Source organism: Anopheles arabiensis, chromosome 3, assembly GCF_016920715.1.
Source record: "Anopheles arabiensis isolate DONGOLA chromosome 3, AaraD3, whole genome shotgun sequence".
Classification (NCBI taxonomy): Eukaryota; Metazoa; Arthropoda; class Insecta; order Diptera; family Culicidae; genus Anopheles; species Anopheles arabiensis.
The window spans coordinates 76,265,909-76,289,217 of NC_053518.1; the positions used below are offsets into that span (position 1 = coordinate 76,265,909).

The window sequence follows — 23,309 nt, forward strand, 5'->3', positions numbered from 1 at the left end:
AAAACCAAGAAGACACTATGATGTGTGATATTGCTAAAGGGTGGTATAAGTCTTGCTATAGGGTTCTAATTTAGAAGTCAGAACGAATGTTCAAAAAAGTTCTTTCTTGCCCTAAAGTCCTACGCGGTAATGTTGGCCCATCTACTTACCACATGGATAGTAAGGAAAGTAATGAAAAGACTGTCGGAATGAAAGCTGAGTGCATCCGGCATTATATCTTCATCACCAAAATCAATTAATGTAAGGGAAAAGAGGATATAAACTTAAACGCTGAAAAATTGTAAATTTGAAAGCTATTCAGCTTCTTTATACGGTATCTTAATAAAAAAGACATTATCTAACAACCCCAAAAGATCCCAGACTGGTCAAACGTGTTTCAAAGAAAAACTCTCTTTTAACACAAAAACCCCCGAGAAATGTATTCATTTTGCAGTGCCAAAATGTCTTTGCTTAGCGTTTTTTCTCCCTCAGCTCATCCTTCCCATTTTCTCATGCTGAAAGCGACTGCTTATAAAAGCACAAATAAGAACCTTCGCAAAAATCTTCCAGCTTTCCCTCCCAGTCTATTAACATCTCGTTTTCGGGTGTCATCTTCCTTCTCGTTCGCTGTTTCAATTTTTTTTTCCACCGCAAGCATTTCTTTTCCAACACAACCCAGGGTGGTGAAAAGTTAATTGTACGCTGTTAAATTTCCCACCGAACGCGTGTGCCCTTGTTGATGTTTTTTTGCACGAGCGTTTAGTGTGTTTGCTCGAGTGAGAGGCGCTGGAATGGAATTAAAGCAGGCAACTAGTTGATGAAAGCATGTGCTCGGGCTTCCTTAATGTGGTGTTAAGTAGATAATTTGGTTAAGCAAAGGGTGACTTCATTCAGCGACTTAGATGACACGGAGAAATTTTGATGGATGGCATTGCTTGTTTGCTGCATTTCCGTTCTGTTTTTCTTTTTGTTGGGATCATAAACTATTGATTAAATTAGAATGTTTACTAAGCCAACGATACTTACAGGCGAGTTAGTACGTCCGAGTTGAACAACATCGTTCACATCATTAGACAAGGTGCATCAATTCAATCCATTGCATCGCCATCAACTTGATTCCTTTTCCCACGTGTGAGGGATATTTTCCAATCCCCAAAAACACACACGTTCTCACACTCATACACGCGCACACCTGGTAAAGTTTCTCTATCGGTTGAAAAAAGTTTAATGAGTTTAGCCGGCGAAACACAAAAACCGGATAATCTCAAACTTAATTACCAGCCAGCTGAAGACCGCTTTTGTTATTGCTTGTTTACTGCAGGCCGTCCCGACCTGCATCGACCGACCGGTCGTCGAGTTGCAAGAGGTCGAGCCATGGCACTCCGTCCGGAAGGCAAATTTTGCACCCACACCTGCATCACCAACCGGCACTAATCCTTTACCATAGCTTACCGGGAGCGGTGATGATTCTTCCCGAGCGTTTTCGCTTTTTGGGGGCGTATGAATGCCGGCCATCTAGATTCCAGCTCGGTAAACGGGCACCCTTTACAGCTTTGCAAGTGTGTGTTTTTTGTACATATCTCGACAATGGGTTAGCGGTTGGTGATGGTGGCCAGTTGCCGACAAAACCTAATTAAAATTTTCTCCCATCCTGAAACGGTTTCAGGAAATTATAAACGATTCTCCCTACCGCAAGCACTCCTTAGATAAAGGATGTGTTGCTGAGTCGCATAGAACGATAAATAAAAGATTTGTTGAAGCTGTGTGCAGACCCAAGGGGGAGAGAAAGTGTTTAGCAGTGCGTGTGAATGTTTGCGTTACACATGCAGATAAGGTGATCATTTTTCACGCTTCAACATAAACAGATTTGTGTTGCGAAGGACAAAGGGGGAAGGATTAGCCGTATCCATTGGGAGCTACCAGGGAAGGGTTGTCTCTGGTGAAGTGGGTGTCATAAGTAAATAATGCACGATTATTGGTCGGGTTTGCATTTTAAAGTGTATGTGTTTATTGTGCTTCTGCTTGATTAAACTCACACCTTTCATTGGTTTCATAGGGAGCATTTTCATAGCGATTAGTGAACATAAAACAGAGTTGCATTGAAACGTAACACACACAGTTCTTTTTTCCCCAGTACATTTAATTTGGAATTACAGTGGCACGATTGATCGGTAGACTTAATTTTTTTTTTTTGCATTTTTGAATAAATATCATGGCAAGCTCTGAAGCCTTACTTTTGAAGTCGCTCGATAGGTATTATTTCTATTCATTTATCAGGTACTAGCTTAAGAGGCCCGGTTACAGTGCTACGCACGGAAACTCCAGGCTGCACAGAAACAACTGGAGCATGCCACCTCGTTCCTCGTGGAAATTGGAAGTCTCATGGCATTCCAAGGAAAGATTGCTGGAGAGCCTGGAAATGTGGGGTGTTCAGTCAAAGTCAGGTGCGCATGGAACGTGGTGCATGAAGTAAAGCTCCACCTTCCAGCATGGAAGTTCAATTGATTGTCCCGTCGTTTACGTGATCGTTTTGGTTGCAGGCGCTGCATGAAACGAAAATGCAGTAAGGATAGCCAAGGAAGATGTACACATGTATTGTTTGTATTTTGCTGCCGTCTTGTTCTAGGTTCTGGTAGATGTATTGTTAGTGAATAGCCGGTTCAAACTGAAAGAATGGATATTTATATTTATGTAATGTCTAATTTTCTGTTTTCAGTAATTACGTCACACTCTGGTTCAGTAGAAGAATCATCTGTCAACGACCTCTCGGTAGACGATGTTGCTTGTGGAGACACCTTCCTCGTCAGCGCGTTTCGGGTTCGGTATCAGCACAGCAATGTTCGCTCGTGATGTCACCCGCGAGAGTGCAACGTATAGCTGGCCATGGGCGAAAACATCTTGCGGCAGATATAGGCCCAAATGGTGAAGCGATTGCCCTTGCGACTTGTTGATGGTCATCGCAAAGCACACTTGCACCGGAAACTGTTTACGGCGGATCTGGAACGGGTGACCCTTATCGTTGCTGTCACAGAAGATCCGTGGAAGCAGGACGTCTTCGTCTCTCCGCGTGCCTGTCAGAATTTTAGCGTGTAAACAGTTTCGCTTTAGGCCTACAATTTGCAAACGCGTACCGTTACACAATCCCATGTCGGAATTAAGATTGCGCAATAAAAGTACTGGTGCAAATCGTTTTAGCCGCAAGCGATGCACTGGGATGCCGCTGACATTGAGTGTGTTCAAGTATTCGGAAGGAAGTTGCAGATGCTCGTGTTCCTCCGGGTTGACCAATGTATCGACCGAACGGTTCGTACGCATGCTTAAACATCTCTGCAATCGGATTGTGAGTCGAAAAAACACGTTGCAAAATGGCCAATATTTCACGATTCAGCTCACTACCATATGCTATGGCCCGAGCGTTCAGCATTTCGTCGTACTGACCCTCCGAGCTTGAATCATAAAAGTACAGCTGTGCGTAGCATGGTGGACGTCCTGGAAGCACAGCGAGCGAACCGATTCGATGGCAAAGCGCACCTTGTATGCGATAGTTGTAAATTCCACCGTGACCGACTCGTAGATCCTGGCGTACTGGGTCATTTCCTCGTATTGAGGCACCGATAGAGGTGAAGGCAAACGCATTATTGTATCGCCGGATGTTGAGCAGAAATTGCGGCACGTCAAATAGTTGGCGCAACTCTGCTGGCGGTTCGGGAAACGGTGGAAGCACAACTTGTCCACTGTTGCAGCACTAAGAGGGCGGCTCTCCAGGCCACTTGAGAGCGGAACAGAAATTGCAAGGCACGCGTGGTGCAAGCGTATGAAGCGAGGGACAACTGTACGACTCATGGTTCCCATGTGCTATTCTCAGATGGCCGGTCATACGACGCCGGGCTATGAATTGTCGCTGCTGATCTGCTTCATGGTCGCGAAGATGGCGCACGTATGTTTGTAGCTGCTGATGTATTGGCACTCGGATAGCAACTGCTGCAGTTGGGTCTACCAATGCTGGTGTTGGTGCTGGTGCTGGTGCTGGTACTGGTGCTGATGCTGGTGCTGGGGCGCGGTTGACCACAGTTGCGACATTCGGAGTTTGCACCATGCGCTTCCTGGCATTGTACAGTGCCTGTCGCTTTCTGGCGAGCCTTGCCTTCTTCTCGGGTGGTGTTTCATCCGGTGGGGTGGAGTACCGTCCAGCGATTTCATTGAGCAAATCATCGTCAATATTCCTTCGTAGTTGTTGTTGTTGCAAGATTGCTGGAGCTCCTGATAAGGATGTCCCGGCCGAAGTAGACGGTACAGCCTGTTGGTCGTCCTGTACAGCTGCCACCGTAGGAGCTGCTCCCGCGAGGCGCTTCTTGGCCCTGTACAGCGCTTGTCGCTTTCTGGCGAGCCTTGCCTTCTTCTCGGGTGGTGTTTCATCCGGTGGGGTGGAGTATCGTCCAGCGATTTCATTGAGCAATTCGTCGTCCGTATTCCTTCGTTGTTGTTGTTGCAGGATTGCAGAAGCTGCTGATAAGGATGACCCGGCCAAAGTTGAAGGTACAGCCTGTTGGTCGTCCTGTACAGCTGCCAGCGTAGGAGCTGCACCCGGGAGGCGCTTCTTGGCCCTGTACAACGCCTGTCGCTTCCTTTGAAGCCTTGCTTTCTTTTCGTTCGGAGTTTCTTCCGGTGGAGTGAGATTCTGTGAGACGATATCACTTACGGAGGGCTGCATGGTTTGTGGATAGGGTTCTGTAACTGGGGCTGTTGAAAATTGTAAAACAAAAAAAAAGAATTTTAGATAAGTGCTGTGAATAAAAGAAAGTAGGAAATATTATACCTGACATGATGTCAATCATAGGGCAACCGTTGCCCACACTTTCCTCATTATGCTCCATATCGTAGCAAAAACAGAATTGCAAGAAAACGCCGGAACACAGAAACACAGGAACACAGGAACACAGGAACACACGTTCCACGCAGGAACAACAAATTGAACCACAAAACGTACACGAAACGTACGTTACGAAAATAATCTCCTTACACTAAATCTACACTGCCCTGCGTACTAAACTACACTACAATACACAACACTTTTCTAAACTACACTACACTATACTTCACCATGCGCACCTAAAGAAATTAACCTAATACTCAAACTAAACTAAAAAAACTGGAAATCAACTTAAAAAAGTGTAAATCGCACCTATAACCGTATTAATAAACGATATTCGTTTTGTCAAAAATATATCATATCGCGTAGCCAACTCGATCGTTCGCTCGCTCGCTCGCTTGCTCGTACGCGCATGCGCTGGCAGGGGCTCGCAAGGGCGAGTCGATAGTGTGCGCACTGCTCGGTCGAGTTCGGAAAGCGAGGAAACGGTTGAGCACCCCTGCAGCGTTGGTCGTGCTCACGATGGTAGGGGTATTCGTCGTGCAGTCGTGCGAGCGTGATGGTGTTATACGGCAGCGAAGGCAGAACGGGCGAGATAGAAACAGCGTAACGCAAAGTGTGACATCGAGCGTCAGCGTTAACGAAAATTTATATATAGACTAGCTTAAGAGGCCCGGTTACAGTGCTACGCACGGAAACTCCAGGCTGCACAGAAACAACTGGAGCATGCCACCTCGTTCCTCGTGGAAATTGGAAGTCTCATGGCATTCCAAGGAAAGATTGCTGGAGAGCCTGGAAATGTGGGGTGTTCAGTCAAAGTCAGGTGCGCATGGAACGTGGTGCATGAAGTAAAGCTCCACCTTCCAGCATGGAAGTTCAATTGATTGTCCCGTCGTTTACGTGATCGTTTTGGTTGCAGGCGCTGCATGAAACGAAAATGCAGTAAGGATAGCCAAGGAAGATGTACACATGTATTGTTTGTATTTTGCTGCCGTCTTGTTCTAGGTTCTGGTAGATGTATTGTTAGTGAATAGCCGGTTCAAACTGAAAGAATGGATATTTATATTTATGTAATGTCTAATTTTCTGTTTTCAGTAATTACGTCACACTCTGGTTCAGTAGAAGAATCATCTGTCAACGACCTCTCGGTAGACGATGTTGCTTGTGGAGACACCTTCCTCGTCAGCGCGTTTCGGGTTCGGTATCAGCACAGCAATGTTCGCTCGTGATGTCACCCGCGAGAGTGCAACGTATAGCTGGCCATGGGCGAAAACATCTTGCGGCAGATATAGGCCCAAATGGTGAAGCGATTGCCCTTGCGACTTGTTGATGGTCATCGCAAAGCACACTTGCACCGGAAACTGTTTACGGCGGATCTGGAACGGGTGACCCTTATCGTTGCTGTCACAGAAGATCCGTGGAAGCAGGACGTCTTCGTCTCTCCGCGTGCCTGTCAGAATTTTAGCGTGTAAACAGTTTCGCTTTAGGCCTACAATTTGCAAACGCGTACCGTTACACAATCCCATGTCGGAATTAAGATTGCGCAATAAAAGTACTGGTGCAAATCGTTTTAGCCGCAAGCGATGCACTGGGATGCCGCTGACATTGAGTGTGTTCAAGTATTCGGAAGGAAGTTGCAGATGCTCGTGTTCCTCCGGGTTGACCAATGTATCGACCGAACGGTTCGTACGCATGCTTAAACATCTCTGCAATCGGATTGTGAGTCGAAAAAACACGTTGCAAAATGGCCAATATTTCACGATTCAGCTCACTACCATATGCTATGGCCCGAGCGTTCAGCATTTCGTCGTACTGACCCTCCGAGCTTGAATCATAAAAGTACAGCTGTGCGTAGCATGGTGGACGTCCTGGAAGCACAGCGAGCGAACCGATTCGATGGCAAAGCGCACCTTGTATGCGATAGTTGTAAATTCCACCGTGACCGACTCGTAGATCCTGGCGTACTGGGTCATTTCCTCGTATTGAGGCACCGATAGAGGTGAAGGCAAACGCATTATTGTATCGCCGGATGTTGAGCAGAAATTGCGGCACGTCAAATAGTTGGCGCAACTCTGCTGGCGGTTCGGGAAACGGTGGAAGCACAACTTGTCCACTGTTGCAGCACTAAGAGGGCGGCTCTCCAGGCCACTTGAGAGCGGAACAGAAATTGCAAGGCACGCGTGGTGCAAGCGTATGAAGCGAGGGACAACTGTACGACTCATGGTTCCCATGTGCTATTCTCAGATGGCCGGTCATACGACGCCGGGCTATGAATTGTCGCTGCTGATCTGCTTCATGGTCGCGAAGATGGCGCACGTATGTTTGTAGCTGCTGATGTATTGGCACTCGGATAGCAACTGCTGCAGTTGGGTCTACCAATGCTGGTGTTGGTGCTGGTGCTGGTGCTGGTACTGGTGCTGATGCTGGTGCTGGGGCGCGGTTGACCACAGTTGCGACATTCGGAGTTTGCACCATGCGCTTCCTGGCATTGTACAGTGCCTGTCGCTTTCTGGCGAGCCTTGCCTTCTTCTCGGGTGGTGTTTCATCCGGTGGGGTGGAGTACCGTCCAGCGATTTCATTGAGCAAATCATCGTCAATATTCCTTCGTAGTTGTTGTTGTTGCAAGATTGCTGGAGCTCCTGATAAGGATGTCCCGGCCGAAGTAGACGGTACAGCCTGTTGGTCGTCCTGTACAGCTGCCACCGTAGGAGCTGCTCCCGCGAGGCGCTTCTTGGCCCTGTACAGCGCTTGTCGCTTTCTGGCGAGCCTTGCCTTCTTCTCGGGTGGTGTTTCATCCGGTGGGGTGGAGTATCGTCCAGCGATTTCATTGAGCAATTCGTCGTCCGTATTCCTTCGTTGTTGTTGTTGCAGGATTGCAGAAGCTGCTGATAAGGATGACCCGGCCAAAGTTGAAGGTACAGCCTGTTGGTCGTCCTGTACAGCTGCCAGCGTAGGAGCTGCACCCGGGAGGCGCTTCTTGGCCCTGTACAACGCCTGTCGCTTCCTTTGAAGCCTTGCTTTCTTTTCGTTCGGAGTTTCTTCCGGTGGAGTGAGATTCTGTGAGACGATATCACTTACGGAGGGCTGCATGGTTTGTGGATAGGGTTCTGTAACTGGGGCTGTTGAAAATTGTAAAACAAAAAAAAAGAATTTTAGATAAGTGCTGTGAATAAAAGAAAGTAGGAAATATTATACCTGACATGATGTCAATCATAGGGCAACCGTTGCCCACACTTTCCTCATTATGCTCCATATCGTAGCAAAAACAGAATTGCAAGAAAACGCCGGAACACAGAAACACAGGAACACAGGAACACAGGAACACACGTTCCACGCAGGAACAACAAATTGAACCACAAAACGTACACGAAACGTACGTTACGAAAATAATCTCCTTACACTAAATCTACACTGCCCTGCGTACTAAACTACACTACAATACACAACACTTTTCTAAACTACACTACACTATACTTCACCATGCGCACCTAAAGAAATTAACCTAATACTCAAACTAAACTAAAAAAACTGGAAATCAACTTAAAAAAGTGTAAATCGCACCTATAACCGTATTAATAAACGATATTCGTTTTGTCAAAAAATATATCATATCGCGTAGCCAACTCGATCGTTCGCTCGCTCGCTCGCTTGCTCGTACGCGCATGCGCTGGCAGGGGCTCGCAAGGGCGAGTCGATAGTGTGCGCACTGCTCGGTCGAGTTCGGAAAGCGAGGAAACGGTTGAGCACCCCTGCAGCGTTGGTCGTGCTCACGATGGTAGGGGTATTCGTCGTGCAGTCGTGCGAGCGTGATGGTGTTATACGGCAGCGAAGGCAGAACGGGCGAGATAGAAACAGCGTAACGCAAAGTGTGACATCGAGCGTCAGCGTTAACGAAAATTTATATATAGATTCGTAAATGGTGGTTTCGAAAAGTTTGAGGTTTTGGAACTATTCCTAATGGTGTCTACACGTTGTCTTGTTCGTTCATCGTTCGTTTTTCAAATAAGAATTTCTCATTTATTTTCATGTAGCCTGAGAAGGATAGTGACCATTATTGCTCATTAAAGCTAAATTGTAACTTCTCATGTGGCACTCTTGTTCATTATCATGGAATAAGATAGCGAGAGCATGAGCTTCTGCTATTTTAATAACCTAATTAATGCTCTGAAAAACACCTTTCTGGTGACTAATAAAAATGAGACTGAGAGTATATTTCATTTTTCATATGAAATATTCGAAATGTAGAATAAAATAAAATATAACTAAATATTGTCTAACACATATTTATTCTAATCTCTCAGATTTATATTTATATTTTAAAAATATAAAAAATAAGGAAACTCACAATTAAAATTGTCATTTTTTATTTTAAAATAAATAACGATGTCCAAAAACACATAAATTACCGTAAGCTCAAAACTGCTAACCAAGAATAAAAAATAAAATAAACTAATTTACTTTACATAAACATTAAGTTGAGAAAAGTTATCAATAATCAAAATAGAACTCAAACAATTTCAAGAATGTGTAAGGTATACGTATAAGTAAATACAAACAGCAGCACTAGTTCCATAACATTGGAATGATTAGCACAAACATCAATTGAGAAGTTAAGTGGAGGAAAAATACAACTCGCTACACACTGTTTAGAACTTCACAAATTTACGGTACAGATTTTGCTTGTTATAAAAACGCTAATGTGAACTCTCCACAGTACTCCAACCAATTGATTCGCTTGCACAACCTATGCACAATATTCAATTTCGCATCTGCCTATGTTTCGATTTACCGCACAATCCCAGCTCTTAAATGTTTCTGCTGCTTCCTTGTTACGATCGCATAAAATGTTTTTCCTTATCGCCTCAGCCCAACTCCCCCTTTCTCCACCATTGCACAGCAAAGCGAAACCAGCTGGCCGTAAAAGTCACACGTTCGCTTGATGAATGCTCGCAGCATTGTTTTCTCCAAACTATGCCCGCGCGAAACATCTTTGCTTTAGCTGCCTTTGGGAAGAACCGACATCGCTCGCCCCCCCTCCATCCAGTGTAGTACCACGTACGATCGTTTCTCTTCGGGTAGCACACAGGGGCGTTTTCCGGTCTACGCCGGAAGCACGAAGGAAGCGAAAGCGGTACGAAGTGATAGTAAGTTATTTTTATCTCCACCCTCGGCTGCCCCAGCTCCGGGCGCACCGGGAAACATGCCGGAGGAGCAGCGAGTGTTCGCTCCAGATGCTTAACCACACCCTTCGGATGCGTCCTCGCCACCACCCAAGGCTCTCTAAGTGGGACCCTACAACGGCAACATTAGTGACATTCGCGAGTCGCTCGTCCGCCGGAAATCTGCCCTATCGTCCGGCCTGGATGGGGCAACCAGCAGTGTATAGCGCAGCGTCCTAAAGAGCGCCAAACGTGTGAAGCTACTCCTTCGCTGTCTAACGGTGGCGTAGGACGGTTACACAGTGTGGTACAAACACGAAAGAAAAAAACACAACATGTACGTGATCACTTGTCATTGTCATATGCGTTGCGTGTTTTATAATATATTGGCTCGGGGCGTTCTGTGGTACAAGTGAAACAAGGCGCACCCAAAGCACGACCAGCAGTAGCAAAAAATGGGAACGAAAGCTCCGCGTGTGTCACACGCGGCATTGCATGTTTGTACCCATTCCTGTGATCCTAATCGGCGTAGCTGGGTGGTGCTCGTTATGGAGTAGCAGATATAATTACTAGCGTTTGTTTTATGTGCATTCTGAGAAAAAGGAGTTCTGTGTTCAAAATTTCATTTGCATTTTTATGTAAATTCGTTTTAATACTTCAAATAGATAGCTGTAGCATGAAACGTATACAATGCGTACAAATTATGAACATGAAATATATCAACAAAATAGTTAAGTATTTGTTTAGTCACGAAAATACAATCATATAAGTAACAGTTCTAATCTCACTTAAATTGCCCATATGTTTTGTAGATAATGAGGAATAAATGTGAAAATAGGACAAATAAATGATTTCTTAGTTTTTTATACTCAAACATGTGGAATACACAAAAAAATTTCAAAAAAAAAATCACAAAATAACGCGAAATAACATACTTAAATCTATGTTTTAAGGTTAAAGAAGAAATAACAAAGCTCAAAATCTATTTTTAAAATTTATTAAATCGCAAGAAAGTGGTAAATAAATTATATGAAAAAAAAGTAAACAAATTTTGAATTCTGGGGACCTTACATCAAGTGATGAATTATCAAAATGCTCTAGTTTCTACCTCTTGATCTTATTAATTCACCGTGGGTTGGAGGAAATATTCAACTATACGTGTATAGACGGATTAAGGGCAATTGATAGCTCGAAAATTTGGATTTACAAGGTTTTTCGGAGAACCTTAAGCGTGATGGCTTTCCGAAAACAACTGTTGCGCTTGTCTTATCAAATGTTGCAGTTGCGTTAAACATTGCTACGCTTGCAAAATCATGCACAAATCCGAGTTCTTTCTAGGAATGTAGTTAAAAAGTGTAATATTAAAATTGAAGAGCTTTTTAAGCCGTGTAATCACTTTCTTTTTAAAAGATCTAGCTGTTCAAAAATGTTCATGTCATAAAAACAGCAAAAAAAAAATTGTGTTATTCCAAGCATTCAAAATGCGGATCTCCTACCGCAACTGACGAGCACCTTGAACTACATGCGAATGGAAATGCAGCCCTCGGGCCGGGCAGAAGCTGACCAGAGCATAAGCTTCGTAAAGCAAACACTTCGCCATATGCTGCAGCGCTACATCAAGGCGAAAACGAAGCAAGAACAGATAAGCATAAAAATACAAATTCAACTTCATTTTTGCCATCACCTGCTCGAACCGCTCCCTGTATAACCCTGGGTGCCTGTGTGTGCACGATGTCCGTGTGTCTGCGATTTGGTCAGAGAAATCTTTTTATCTGATCTTCACCCCTTTTCGGCGAACACACGGCCACGGCGAAAGGATACACTTTTGCATGGCTGCTTACACACCTTTGGTGGAGTTTGAGCCTGCCGGCTTCTCTCGTCGTTTGTGCTGCGTCCGCTGCACCCGGCCGTCCTTAAGCGTGTGTGTGTGTGTGTGTGTGTGTGTCGGAAAGTGAACCGGATCCGGCTACAGAAATAACAATATGCACTTCATTAATCCTTTGCCGGGTCAGCCGATGTGTACACGAGAATGCACACATCCCCAGAAAGGATGCCAGCCCGTCCTTTTTAATTCCGATCTCGCTCTCTCTCTCTCTCTCTCTCTCTTTCCCATTCCATGGAATTTCGCACTCACCCGAAAGCCTGCCGCCCTTGCCGGACCCCAAAAGCTTAACCTCACCTGCTCTTTTGTGTGCGTGCATTTATTTTGCATTTTGGATTAGCCAAAACATATTTTTGAGGCCGGATTCACGATTTTTCTCCCTTTCCATTTGTTTGCTTTTAATCTTCCGTCCACTGCGTGGACCGTTGTGTGCCGGGAAGGGTAAATGACAACAAAGAAAAAGGCGAGGGCGGGGGGGGGAGAATTTAGGATGGTTCCGAAACACGGACGACATTCAATGATGATCGGGCGAAACCCGAACACACAAAGCGGTCACACAAGCGGTGGGTTCGGGGTTATAGAGAGAAAAAAGGGTTTTTTTTGCATTTCACCCACCCTGCTCGGATCAGTGGGTCAGAAATCAGTGCAGCGTGTACGAACACAGATGCTATTTCAATGGGTTGTAAGGGTGCATGAGAATGTTATTTTTACCAGGCCGCTGCATAAATTAATGTCCTTTCTCCAATGGCAGGTATGATTTTCGTAGAACCTCTACGATCATCCCACGTGGATCAATGGTTTAAAAAAAACTAACTCCCCGAACCCGGTCTCACAATGACAGGGCGAATCCTGTTGATTGTCATCGGTTTTAGAGGATGTGTATCGGGAATTGGAATTGTTTATTGTTTTGCTATCAGCCTTCAGGCCCGGCCAGACAACTGCCTCGGTACAGCCTGATGTGACCATCAGGACGGTGTGGCAAAAACGGAACGAAGTACGGTTAATGCATCGGCAGGGTGTGCAATGTGAGTGCATTTTATTGAAAATTTGCCGCCGGGATGATGAGGAAAGGTGGAAAATAAACATGGAAGAGGAGGACCGCCATCGGGATTGTGGATCGTCGATGTGAATTATTCATTTGATTGATGCGTGTTTTAGCGTCAATCAGCTTAACTTGACGAAACCGAACAAATATAGCGTGCGTGTTGGCCGGAACGATTGCGATTGATTGGGCACGGTTTAACAATGTATAAATATCAAGCATATAAATAAAAAAACGACGAAAATCCAAAATTATTTTTAATTGTTCTTTTGTTTTTATGTATTTGATTATTATTACAAAACAGTCATTTGAACAGATTGATTTTTCGTAAGAAATAATAATAATTTGTAGTTGATTATTAACAAAATGGTCTTTTTAAGTTATTTTTCTATTGTCGGTGACACTACAAATATCCTCTAACTTTATTGTAAGTTCAAGGAAATGAAGAGAAAAAACTATTATAAACTATTCGAATGTAATTAATTTAATTATGCTTATGTAAAGCGGCTTTAAGCATCATTAAAAACTAAATTCATCGTGAGACTATCAATTTGCTCCTTACATTTGATGAGAGAAACAGAAAGTGTGACATGAATATAAAATTATTAACAGAATTATAATATTTAAAAATTCTAGCTATTTTCTTTCCGTTGTCTAAAGATTGAATTTTCGTCTGAAATTATGTCAGTACTCCATACAAAACCAAACGCCAAATCAACATCAGATTGCTTCAGTTTCAGTAGAGCAGATCCACTATTATTGATTTTTTTGTACTGAAGCATACTTATTTTTTCAATATATGATAGAACCAGTTTGAACCAATCATTAACAATTAAATCGAAGTTTTTTAACCCTTTTTTAACAAAAAAACAAAACGATCTCAATTATTGTAGTTATATATAGAACGCGACTGTCAATAGGCTAACAAAACTCGAATACACTGAACACTTTCGCTGAACGGGCCAAAATTTAAGCCTACCAATAATTGGTTTATCCATTGCCGGATAGTCATTCTTGAGGTTCGGTGAAGTCACGCAAGTTGAGTGTTTGAGTACAGTGAAATCTCTCTAAGATGTAGTCTCTTCAAGATGAATTTTTTCTTTAAAATGATCATTTTGACGGTACCGTCTTATTCCTTACATTTTATATCTCATCAAGATGAATGTCACCCCAAGGCGATTATGGTTGTTTCTTCGATACTTCATAGCAACACCTTCATAAGTTTTCCTCCCCAGGAATATCTCTCTAAGCTGACGGTCTCTTGAAGATTCACCGTGGAGAGATTTCACTGTATTTGAGACGGGCTCAAGGACACAGAAACAATACAAATATACTATAAAAGGTTCAATTCTCATTTCAAATGCCGTCCAACAGCAAGGATTGATTATTAGGTCTCCCATAAAGGTTCTAAAACCAAAAATAATTCAATAGTGATTCATTGAAGCATTGCGAAAATATTCAGCTATATCCAAATATGTAATGTGACAAAACGATCTAGAAAAAACATATCAGCCACATGTTGAAATCGAATGTTGAGGAATCCAAGTTTCATTACCATTTTAAGCCATAAGAACACATGTAAAGAATATTTTAATTGTGGATTTGTGTTTGCTATTCCTTCCAAATAACATTTCTAAAGATATGCTGTGAAAAAAATAAAATGAAATGCTTGACATTTCTGCGTCCATTCTTCATAGCTTTGCATCCGTTCCTATTCTAACTCACTCGCTTCTAACGAACATGTGATAACAATCGAACCGCCATAAAGCCACTAATGATATGCTGGTTAAGTTCCGCAGCACCCAGCATGACACTCATTAGAGCTAAAATAAATATCATTTATATCGTGCGATTTCTGCTCTCTACCGCGCCGTCCCGTTTATGGTGGCCCTGCTGGCCGGGCTGCATCCCGGGAGCCAATTAGCCCGCGCAACGACTTCGAACTAGCAGCACCTACCTAGAGACAGCTTAATCGGGATGGCGTCGGGGGATAATCCGCTTATCGAACTGCTCACACAAGCTCACACAGCCCGCTATCACGATCCTCGAACACACTCGCACACACTCGACCGAGGTCTGGTGTTTTTGCAATAAATCAATTCACATGGCGGTGTGAGCTCCATCGCTGTAGCTGCGATTGCCTCCATCGCTTCCAGGCCCTTCCGGCTCAAACCGGTGGGTTTCGTGGGTTCATCTTTTCCACCGGCAAATTAAAGGTAGCAGCATTTCTATTTCTTCCTAATCATAGAAGCGGTTAAAACCGTATCCCGTACGCTATCCAGGCGCTATTTGAGCGTGGAGCAAAAGAGCACGGATCATTGACGGTGCGATCGTTCAGGCGCGGCACGTACTATCGTAAAAGGGTTATATAGGTGCCACTGCGAAAGCAAATAAAACTTTTTCCATCCAATTCCAACCGACAGCATGAGCGGCGGCAACCCACTTGGGAGCGTTTCTCACTAGCCCGTGATCCCGATGGTTTAACCTTTTCACTTCAAGATAAGCGCGTAAAAGCGGCGTGGGGCAAGAAAACATGAACCGCGTGAAGCACTTTCCTACTTCCTTGTAGGTGTACGTTTCTTTTCTTTAACTAATTAAAAAAATCCACCGCCCAAAAGAAAGCGTATGAGGATTTCGGTTTTTGTGTGCGTGATTCTTTCCGCAAGTTTTTTCAACGATTTTACAGTGCAGGCTTCAGGTAAAAAAAAATATCAAAAACGAAATGAATATTGGACGCGCACCGGAATGTTAAGTTTTCCACCTAAAGTTCCGTTGCGATGGTGCAAAATAATTAAAATCTTTTCAACGGTGGAAGAAAAATTGAACACCAACTACTTGACATGCAGTTCGCTCGTGCAACTACTTCACCCGTTTTCACTGCACTCTGCAAAACCGTTTCTTTACCCGGTCGTGTGCACTTTCTATTGTGTGTTTTTCTTTTTATTTTAGGTTACGTTACCATGGTCAAAAGCAGCAATTTCGAAATTGGCTGAGCCGATCAGTTTGGGCTTCTTTTTATGGGTGATGGAAAACGGAGTCATCCGGTGTCGTAAAATGTTTTATGCCGCACCATCAGAAAAGCACGGAATTTCGGGAGGGATTGCTATGGTGAATTCTTAGGCTTTGATATTTGCTTTGCGCCAAACATTTGGGTGTATGGAGATTGATAGTTCTATCATACTGACAGAATTCGAGAAATAGATAAATTTATTCATTAATTCCTACTTGATCTTTCTGGGATTAGTATGCCTAAAGATGTTTTATTGTGTACGGTAATTCATTTCAATTTGCAAAATAATCTTTTAAAGTAATTAACACGGTTTTCACAACCTTATTATTTTGGATTTCTGTTTTATTAATTATTGCCATGATTCAAAACTGCAAAAACATTTTTATACAGAAACGTTGAAGACAGACAGACACATACAGAGTTACAATATACTTATATCATGCAGAGCCCATACAACCAATGATTATTTAAATATGTTTTGGATACTTCATCTATATTACAGCATACATACCCATACTGCTGGTGCCGGTGAGGAAGATTTTTGATGTGCTCATAAAAATTATACGAGCATGTATTCATCCTTGGCCATCCTTTTACTCCATTTCCCATACACAGCATTCATAATCCCCGTAGCGTGCCAAAATAAAGCTAAAGGCTCTAAAAAACGACTTGATCCTACAACAAACGTGCAAGCGAGCGGGTAGAAGATGAATATTCAATTTTTACTCGCTTCTGCCTGTGAATCCTTTCGCAGGCTATTGAATAATAATATTTGCTGACTTTCAATCGCAAATCGCCAATCATATCCACGGCAAAGGCAGCCACTCCCCATCAACTGACATCATAGATTATTCCAAACAGGATATACAGGGAGGGACGAGAAAACGAGATTAGAATTTTATATCTTAATTATCCAACCATGGCCATTCGTTATTCGATGGTTGGATGTGATCGGAACAATCAGGAAAGCAAAAAAAAACCTATGCGTGTTTCTGGTCATGAGAATATTTGCAAACTTGCTTTCCTTCCACGGCTAATTTTCCATGAATGATTGATCAGAACGATAACGGATTATGGATCTAATTAGCCAGTGGCTAGCAGCATCCGAAGCACCATTTCTCCCCAGGCTATACAGAACTTCATTTCCCCGTCGGTCGACCCCACGAGGAGTGCCGTCTGGGAGAGTGCAGCTCTGGAGCTCGGGGTTGGTTTTCGAAACGGTCTTTAACCTTTTTGGCAATTATTGGCTCGCTGTGTTGCCACTCCAGCATTCCATCAACTAATCAAGCACCACAATTTGCATACCGAAGCCTCACTATACACTCCAAATGCCCGCATACCGGGCTGCGCTTATTAAAACCAACCGAGCACAACCGTAGGTCAATTTTTGTGGTGTGGGAAACCGAAGGAGGAGCGGAATAGAAAAAAAAACACTGCTCATGAAAACGTAATTACTTCCCCACCCGATCCGGTAGTGGAAGTGATTCTACGCTTTTTGGGGAATGTAGATTGGGATACAGTCGTGTTTTTTTTTTTGCATATTTTGCCCCTACCTATCTTGTACAGGTGGTCCCTCCGGTGGCGGTGTTTTTCTCCCATCAAAACAGACCGGGCAAACAAACCAAAGTTGTTGGGGATGTTGGGGAGGGGACATTGGAAACATTAAAAAACAACTCTCCATAACCTATCGCGCGTATGAATATTCAAAAACACCAGTCAGAAACGTCAGCCGGCGGTAGCTGAACGATATTATGTCAAATGTGGATTAATGATCGTTTGATCGGCCGTGTGGGTTTTGGGGGTGTGAAAAGAAATCAGATAACTTAAACCGCACCGCAACCGTGTATGTGTGTGTGTGTGTGTGTGTTTTTTCGTTTCTTTTTTTGGTATCACCTCCCATGTTTTGGTAGGTAAGCCTTTTTGGTCGCCCGTGACAGCTATGTTATGACCGGTTTAGGGGCTTTTTTGTTGGATCGAATTTGTTTTTGATCTCTGAAGCCACAGGAATAGCATCAGTTTTTTTTAAACAAGCTGGTATAGTTGGACACAATGGAACTGAAGATGAATTTGGCGTGGGCAAAATGATCTACAAGTTAAAAATTAATGTTAACGATTGATGTCCCTCTGAAACATAAAAATTCTAATTACTTGGAATTCCGTGTAATGTTAGTACGCTCTTACAACATTGTTCTTAACAAGGTATCACACTGGAATCAGTGGGTAATATATATATAAAACATGAAGGAAACATCTTTGCAAATCACAGTTGATAGAGGAATCTTCAGGAGGTCTGGTAACCAAATCTGAAAAAAGAGATTTTATAGTATCCATTTTCTATGGAGAGTTACGAGAGTATCTAGAGTATGTGTCAGCTACTTTATGACTGAAATAAGTAGCTTACATCTTTTCTTGATGACCTCAGATTCAAGTGCATAATACGCAAGCCTGAATATATTATCATTTTATTACATCATATTTTTTGCAAAAAGCAAAAAAAACAATTTTTTTTAATATCCCAAAGATCTAGAAGTTAACATACTAAGTTTAGTTTAATTTAGTATCAAACTAACATCAATCATCCTAGGAATAAAACATTGGAGCTCTAAAGAGTAATTTGACATTGACAGTAGTCTTGAAGTTGATGAGCAGAAAAAAAAGTTCTGCAATTCAAACTCAAACCTTGAGATTTTGAGGCCTTATACAATAAGAATCATCAAATCTGGCCCGTGATTCAAAAAAGACTCATGAGCTTGTTAGGTCAAATACAAAAAAGAAGAACATTCAAACACTCCAAAGCTGATCCTTTTTAGATAAATTGTGGAAGATATTAAAAAGAATATTGGTGTCTATTTAGAAGCGGTAGAATTGGTTTCAACTACTGACGATGATTGATGATGATTATATTTTTGATAAACAACAACAGCTTACTTATTCTACTTGAATATACTTTTCAGGATCTAGATGGTAAAAATGTAAATGCCTTTAATTGTAAAACTTTGTCAGGTTATTTCTTTCTTATCCGGTGCTTCATCCACTTCAACTGTACTTTAACCTAGTTTAATCGCAACAACTTCAAGAATCTCGCCAACAAGTGAAATACAACCTAAAAGCGTGCATAACTGCAAAGATTTTGCCACCGTCCACCTCAACCAAAGCCCAGATGTGCCAACTATCAACTGCCCCGGCCCCAAATACATCCCTGCCCTGCCACCCCTTCCTTGCGGGGTTTGTAATAAATATGTAAATTCCATCGAGTGGATTAATGTGAGATTAATTAATTTGAAAGGAAATTAAATCAAAAGTGGAATTAACCAACGAATGAAACGAAAGGAGAGTAAAAAGAGCAAAGCAATAACAACAACAAAAACAATGAAAACCAACACAACACCAAAACAGCATCGCTCTCCCGATGGAAATTCAAAGCACACAGGCACAATCTCCGTCGATTAAGTGGCCGCCGGTTGAGATTTCCGGTGGTAATGGGTGGTTGGGTTGAGGTGAGGGCCAGAAGAAAACTGCTACTACCCGTAGTCGGGAAATAAAGAGGAAGAAGGAGAAAAAAACCAACACCACTGTTGGCCGGTGTAAATTTCATTAAGCGAAGCGTTTGCATGCGTCCGTCGGGGTCAGGAAGCTGGCAAACGATTGGGAACGGTTTTTTTTTTTGCTTCATCGCTTTGAACAGCAGCACCAGCAGCAGCTGAAGAATGTTAATGACTGGTGGAGAGCGGACTATCGATTGGGTTTTGGGAGCCAGCTCCAACAGGTTCCGAAAAAGCAGCCACTAGCGCGGGGAGGGAAAAGATCCCAGGCCCAGGGAATGGATCAGCAGCAGCAGCTGTTTGCCGGCGCAGTTTTTGGGGGGAAGTGTTCGATCTGCAAACGGTTCTACCCCGCTCAACGGCGGCACATATCAAGCAATCAAGTCGAAAACCTCCGCTGGGACGCCCGGAGCACCAGAGCACCATCTTCAGCGGTACGGAACCCATCACGTACTTCACACCTTCGAAAGCCCACTGCTCGGGGAGCTCGAGTGGCCGTCGTTCGATTAATGGGAGCCTGAATGATGGTGCCGCGTCAGTCCGGCTGGAATGGTCTTCAAATTGAAGTTGGTGATTTGAATAAATTTGCCTCAATATTGGTCTCAGCTCGCGGGCATATCAAGAGCCTCCTGTGCTGCGTGTTCCCGAGAACCGAAGTTTCGCTCTTGAGCAGCAGTTATGATTCGTACAAGTGACAGCTCGATCGAAGCTGTGTTTGGTGTTTGATGCACACGGATGTCTCTTCAGATTTCAGTCTTTTCGGCTCGATCGATGGGCTCTTAATAACAAACGATCGATGGGTTATGCTCCTCTAGACATTCTATTCTCATCATTCCAATTTTAAGTTCCAGGAAGATTTCCAAACCTTGGCTGGAATGTTTGAGAAGCTTTTGGTGGGTGAAGTTTTCACTCCACATCATAATTTCTTTCCAAGGACTTCAAACTCAACCGGCAAAACATTATTGCAAACTGTACGTTGCGTGCCCTTGGTCGTGAGGTTTATCACCTTGGCACACCGTAGCCGTCACTGCCGCTCATTCTCTCGCTGTCGTGTGCAGGCAATTAGAACAAATTGCCAACTGTCCCTGCCATTCGCTGCGAGCAGCAATCGTCTGTAAAACCTTCGCCATCCCCGCTAACACACCGGAAGGACAATTGCATTTTGGAGGTTGTCAAAAACGAATTTAACGTTCGAGTGAATATACCGCACCACACGCCACACGCTGCAGACCATTAAACACGGAAAAGTTCTTCACCCCTGGGCTCATCCTACGGGTAGGGTCTTTCTCCTTAAAACCCATTATGCCCCGAAGTTGGTCTCTTTCTGCGTCTGCCCATGGTGAGGGTGTGCATGCAATAAATACCCATCATTTGAAGGTACACTGTCTGGCTGGGCGAAGGATGACCCTGAAGCAGCAGCGTCTAGGTTCCCCGGTGCGCGTGAAGGCAGCCGCATCAGCAGCCGCCGGCTAACTCCCCGCTCGGAAACGTCTTCCAAATCAGCTGCCAATTATCATAACAAAACCTGGCCATAATTATACTTTATTTATGATAATTATCGCCTTCCAGAACGTGGCAGGCCCTATTGAATGACGGTGCAGACTTTCTTCCTGGGCTTTTGATAATTTATGCTTCGTCTAGCAAAGCCCCATTTCTTTGTCCACCGGGCCTATTCGCAACGCTCCTAGAGAACGTAGACGAAACTCTTCTTATCCGATCGGCATAGTTTTAAAAGCGAACTGCGACTGCATATTGGAGCCGCAAATATTGCTCAAACAAAACAAAAGCAACAAAGGGCACAACCGATTCGGGGGCTTCCGAGCTGTCACTCACTCACTCGAGCCGTTTTAAGCAGGAAGCTTTTGTTTGCATTCCCAAGGTTTAACACGCGAACGAGCGTAGAAAGCGTGAGTACGGGCATTGCAAGGGTAGATGTGTAGATCTTTCTCTCTCTCTAAATGTCTAACCCATGCGGCATGCTTCCACATAATAATCCACTTGTCAGTTCGCCTAATGACGGAAGTCAAGCTGCAGTGTCAGTGCGCAGCCACATTCGGTAGAAGGGTGGTGACGCCGCGTCATAAAATGCTAAAACGAGTCATATTTTTCCGTCTATTATCGGGCACCCGGTTTTTCCTAGCGCGACAGCCAAGAGTGCGTGTTTGTTTTAACACTCCGAGCGTCCACCCGTGACAAGCGTTCGTAGCGTACGGACCCGCACGCCCGCTACCGGCGTTGTGTGGAGTACACACGAAACCTTTGGTAGATGAAAATTAACTTGTAGAACAAATAAAGAAGTTTAGTTTCCCATTTTCGTCCGCGCACCATAACGGCCCATTGTTTCGAGTGAGTTTTAGAGCTTCATTATATCGCGCTTGGGAGGGTTTCGTCGAGAGGGGTTTTACATAATGTTGGTGCAATTGTAAATCGCCACCGAATCTTTCCCCGGTTCCCCCGAAGGAGAAAAACGGGCCCCCATCACAGGCAAATCATTGTCTAGAACACGGGTGAGTGGTGAGTGCGGAAGCGTCCTATTCACATAGGACCGTGAACGTGGCAATGTTGCTTCGTTTCTCTTCGCTTGTTTTCCATTCCTTCAGTAGGTAGGGAGGGGTGGATAAATTTCACCACTTATATGCAACCGAGACCCTCCGGATGAAAATGTGGCGCATACCTAGAGGAATGTAGTTTTTCCTAATCTTTTAGATTAATGCAAACGATCAAACAAGTTCGTCCGCGTCTTGTCCGCGCTACAAAAATGTATGCAGCAGCCCACCGCAATGTTGTTTATTTGGTTTGGCCTGTGTTCCCCAAAAAAATCCCCCCCCCCCTTCTCCGGGAAGCAATGAGTATAAAAACATATTTTTATTACATATACTTTATGACGGCTGAAAGAGACATTTGTGTCAAACGTTTGCTTAAAATCTCATTCTATTTAAAGTAAATTATAACATTGTGTGCGCTTTGCTGCCCATTTGTGTGTAAGCATCGCCGGCCGGTCTAATTTGTTGTGCGATGTTTCAGAAGCAGCAGAGCGGCAGAAGCAACGGCCCCATGATAAAAAAGGTAAATAGAACCATTTAAAAACATAAATTTGTTTTTAGTAGACATTTGGTTCTTTGTGATGATGTTGTTAACTTTCGGCCTTAAGTGGTACTATTGCCCGGTTAATGCCTTCGCTTTTCTTATCAGATTTGGCGGAATTTATTTGGCGTAGAAATGGTTGAAAGCAGATGATTGCGGGCATCGTTGAGTTGCAAGAAAAAAAAAAGCAAGAATGTATGGCTGTGATAATTTTAGGCTGTGCTAGAAATAGCTTGACTCGTTAAGTTGAAAATATAGTTTAAGTAAAGTTTTTTGGTTGATTTGTGGCCTGTTTCTTCTTAGAGATAATTTCATATAAAAAAGAAGGAATGTCATCTCTTAAAAGCTTAAATAATATTTCAGTCAACTAGATTTTGATCATTGTGAATAGTTTCTCATTTACTGTAGAAGTCCTAAACTCCTAAAAGCCCAAAACTGTTTGTTGAACATTTGAAATTATCAATTTGCCAACACATGTGTCTTGCACATTTGAGGCAAAGACAAATAGAGTACTTTGAGGCTATCTTACTCATAATCCCTAAATTATTTTCCTAGCCTCTGTCTTGATCCGGTATCGTCAAAATCGGATATTACATGCACTTTAGTGCATTGTTTAGCTATTTGGATGGGTTGATTTTGTCATAGTTAGTTAATGTTCGTTTTATCTATATAGAGTACGCCTGTTCTCATCAATAAGTATGTTACGAGAGCTGAGAGTTCTCCAAGGCGCCATGTTGTTGC

The 23,309-nt window shown here is 43.4% G+C and overlaps 2 protein-coding genes across 3 annotated transcripts; both read right to left on the reverse strand.

Annotated features, from left to right (window-relative positions):
- Positions 1-1,963: 1,963 nt before the first annotated feature.
- On the reverse strand, positions 1,964-5,195 carry LOC120903332. 2 transcript variants are annotated; one of them, XR_005739579.1, is made up of 3 exons: positions 4,796-5,195; positions 2,703-4,719; positions 1,964-2,644 (listed from the first exon to the last, which is right to left on the reverse strand). XR_005739579.1 is itself a non-coding variant. In XM_040312704.1 (2 exons), the coding sequence occupies exons 1-2, from the start codon at positions 4,851-4,853 to the stop codon at positions 3,725-3,727; spliced, it is 1,053 nt and encodes a 350-aa protein (XP_040168638.1). In that variant the 5' UTR covers positions 4,854-5,195; the 3' UTR covers positions 1,964-3,724. The 2 variants fall into 2 exon arrangements, 1 of the variants encoding a protein (XP_040168638.1); XM_040312704.1 differs by having other exon boundaries at positions 1,964-4,719.
- A 669-nt stretch (positions 5,196-5,864) lies between these two features.
- LOC120903333 lies at positions 5,865-8,744 on the reverse strand. Its single transcript, XM_040312705.1, has 2 exons — positions 8,045-8,744; positions 5,865-7,968 (listed from the first exon to the last, which is right to left on the reverse strand). The coding sequence occupies exons 1-2, from the start codon at positions 8,100-8,102 to the stop codon at positions 6,974-6,976; spliced, it is 1,053 nt and encodes a 350-aa protein (XP_040168639.1). The 5' UTR covers positions 8,103-8,744; the 3' UTR covers positions 5,865-6,973.
- Positions 8,745-23,309: the final 14,565 nt, after the last annotated feature.

Coding starts and splice junctions, on each gene's coding strand:
- LOC120903332 (XM_040312704.1), bottom strand. CDS start 4,853: ATGGAGCATAATGAGGAAAGTGTGGGCAACGGTTGCCCTATGATTGAC. Junction 4,720..4,795: donor TATGATTGACATCATGTCAG/GTATAATATTTC, acceptor AATTTTCAACAG/CCCCAGTTACAGAACCCTAT.
- LOC120903333 (XM_040312705.1), bottom strand. CDS start 8,102: ATGGAGCATAATGAGGAAAGTGTGGGCAACGGTTGCCCTATGATTGAC. Junction 7,969..8,044: donor TATGATTGACATCATGTCAG/GTATAATATTTC, acceptor AATTTTCAACAG/CCCCAGTTACAGAACCCTAT.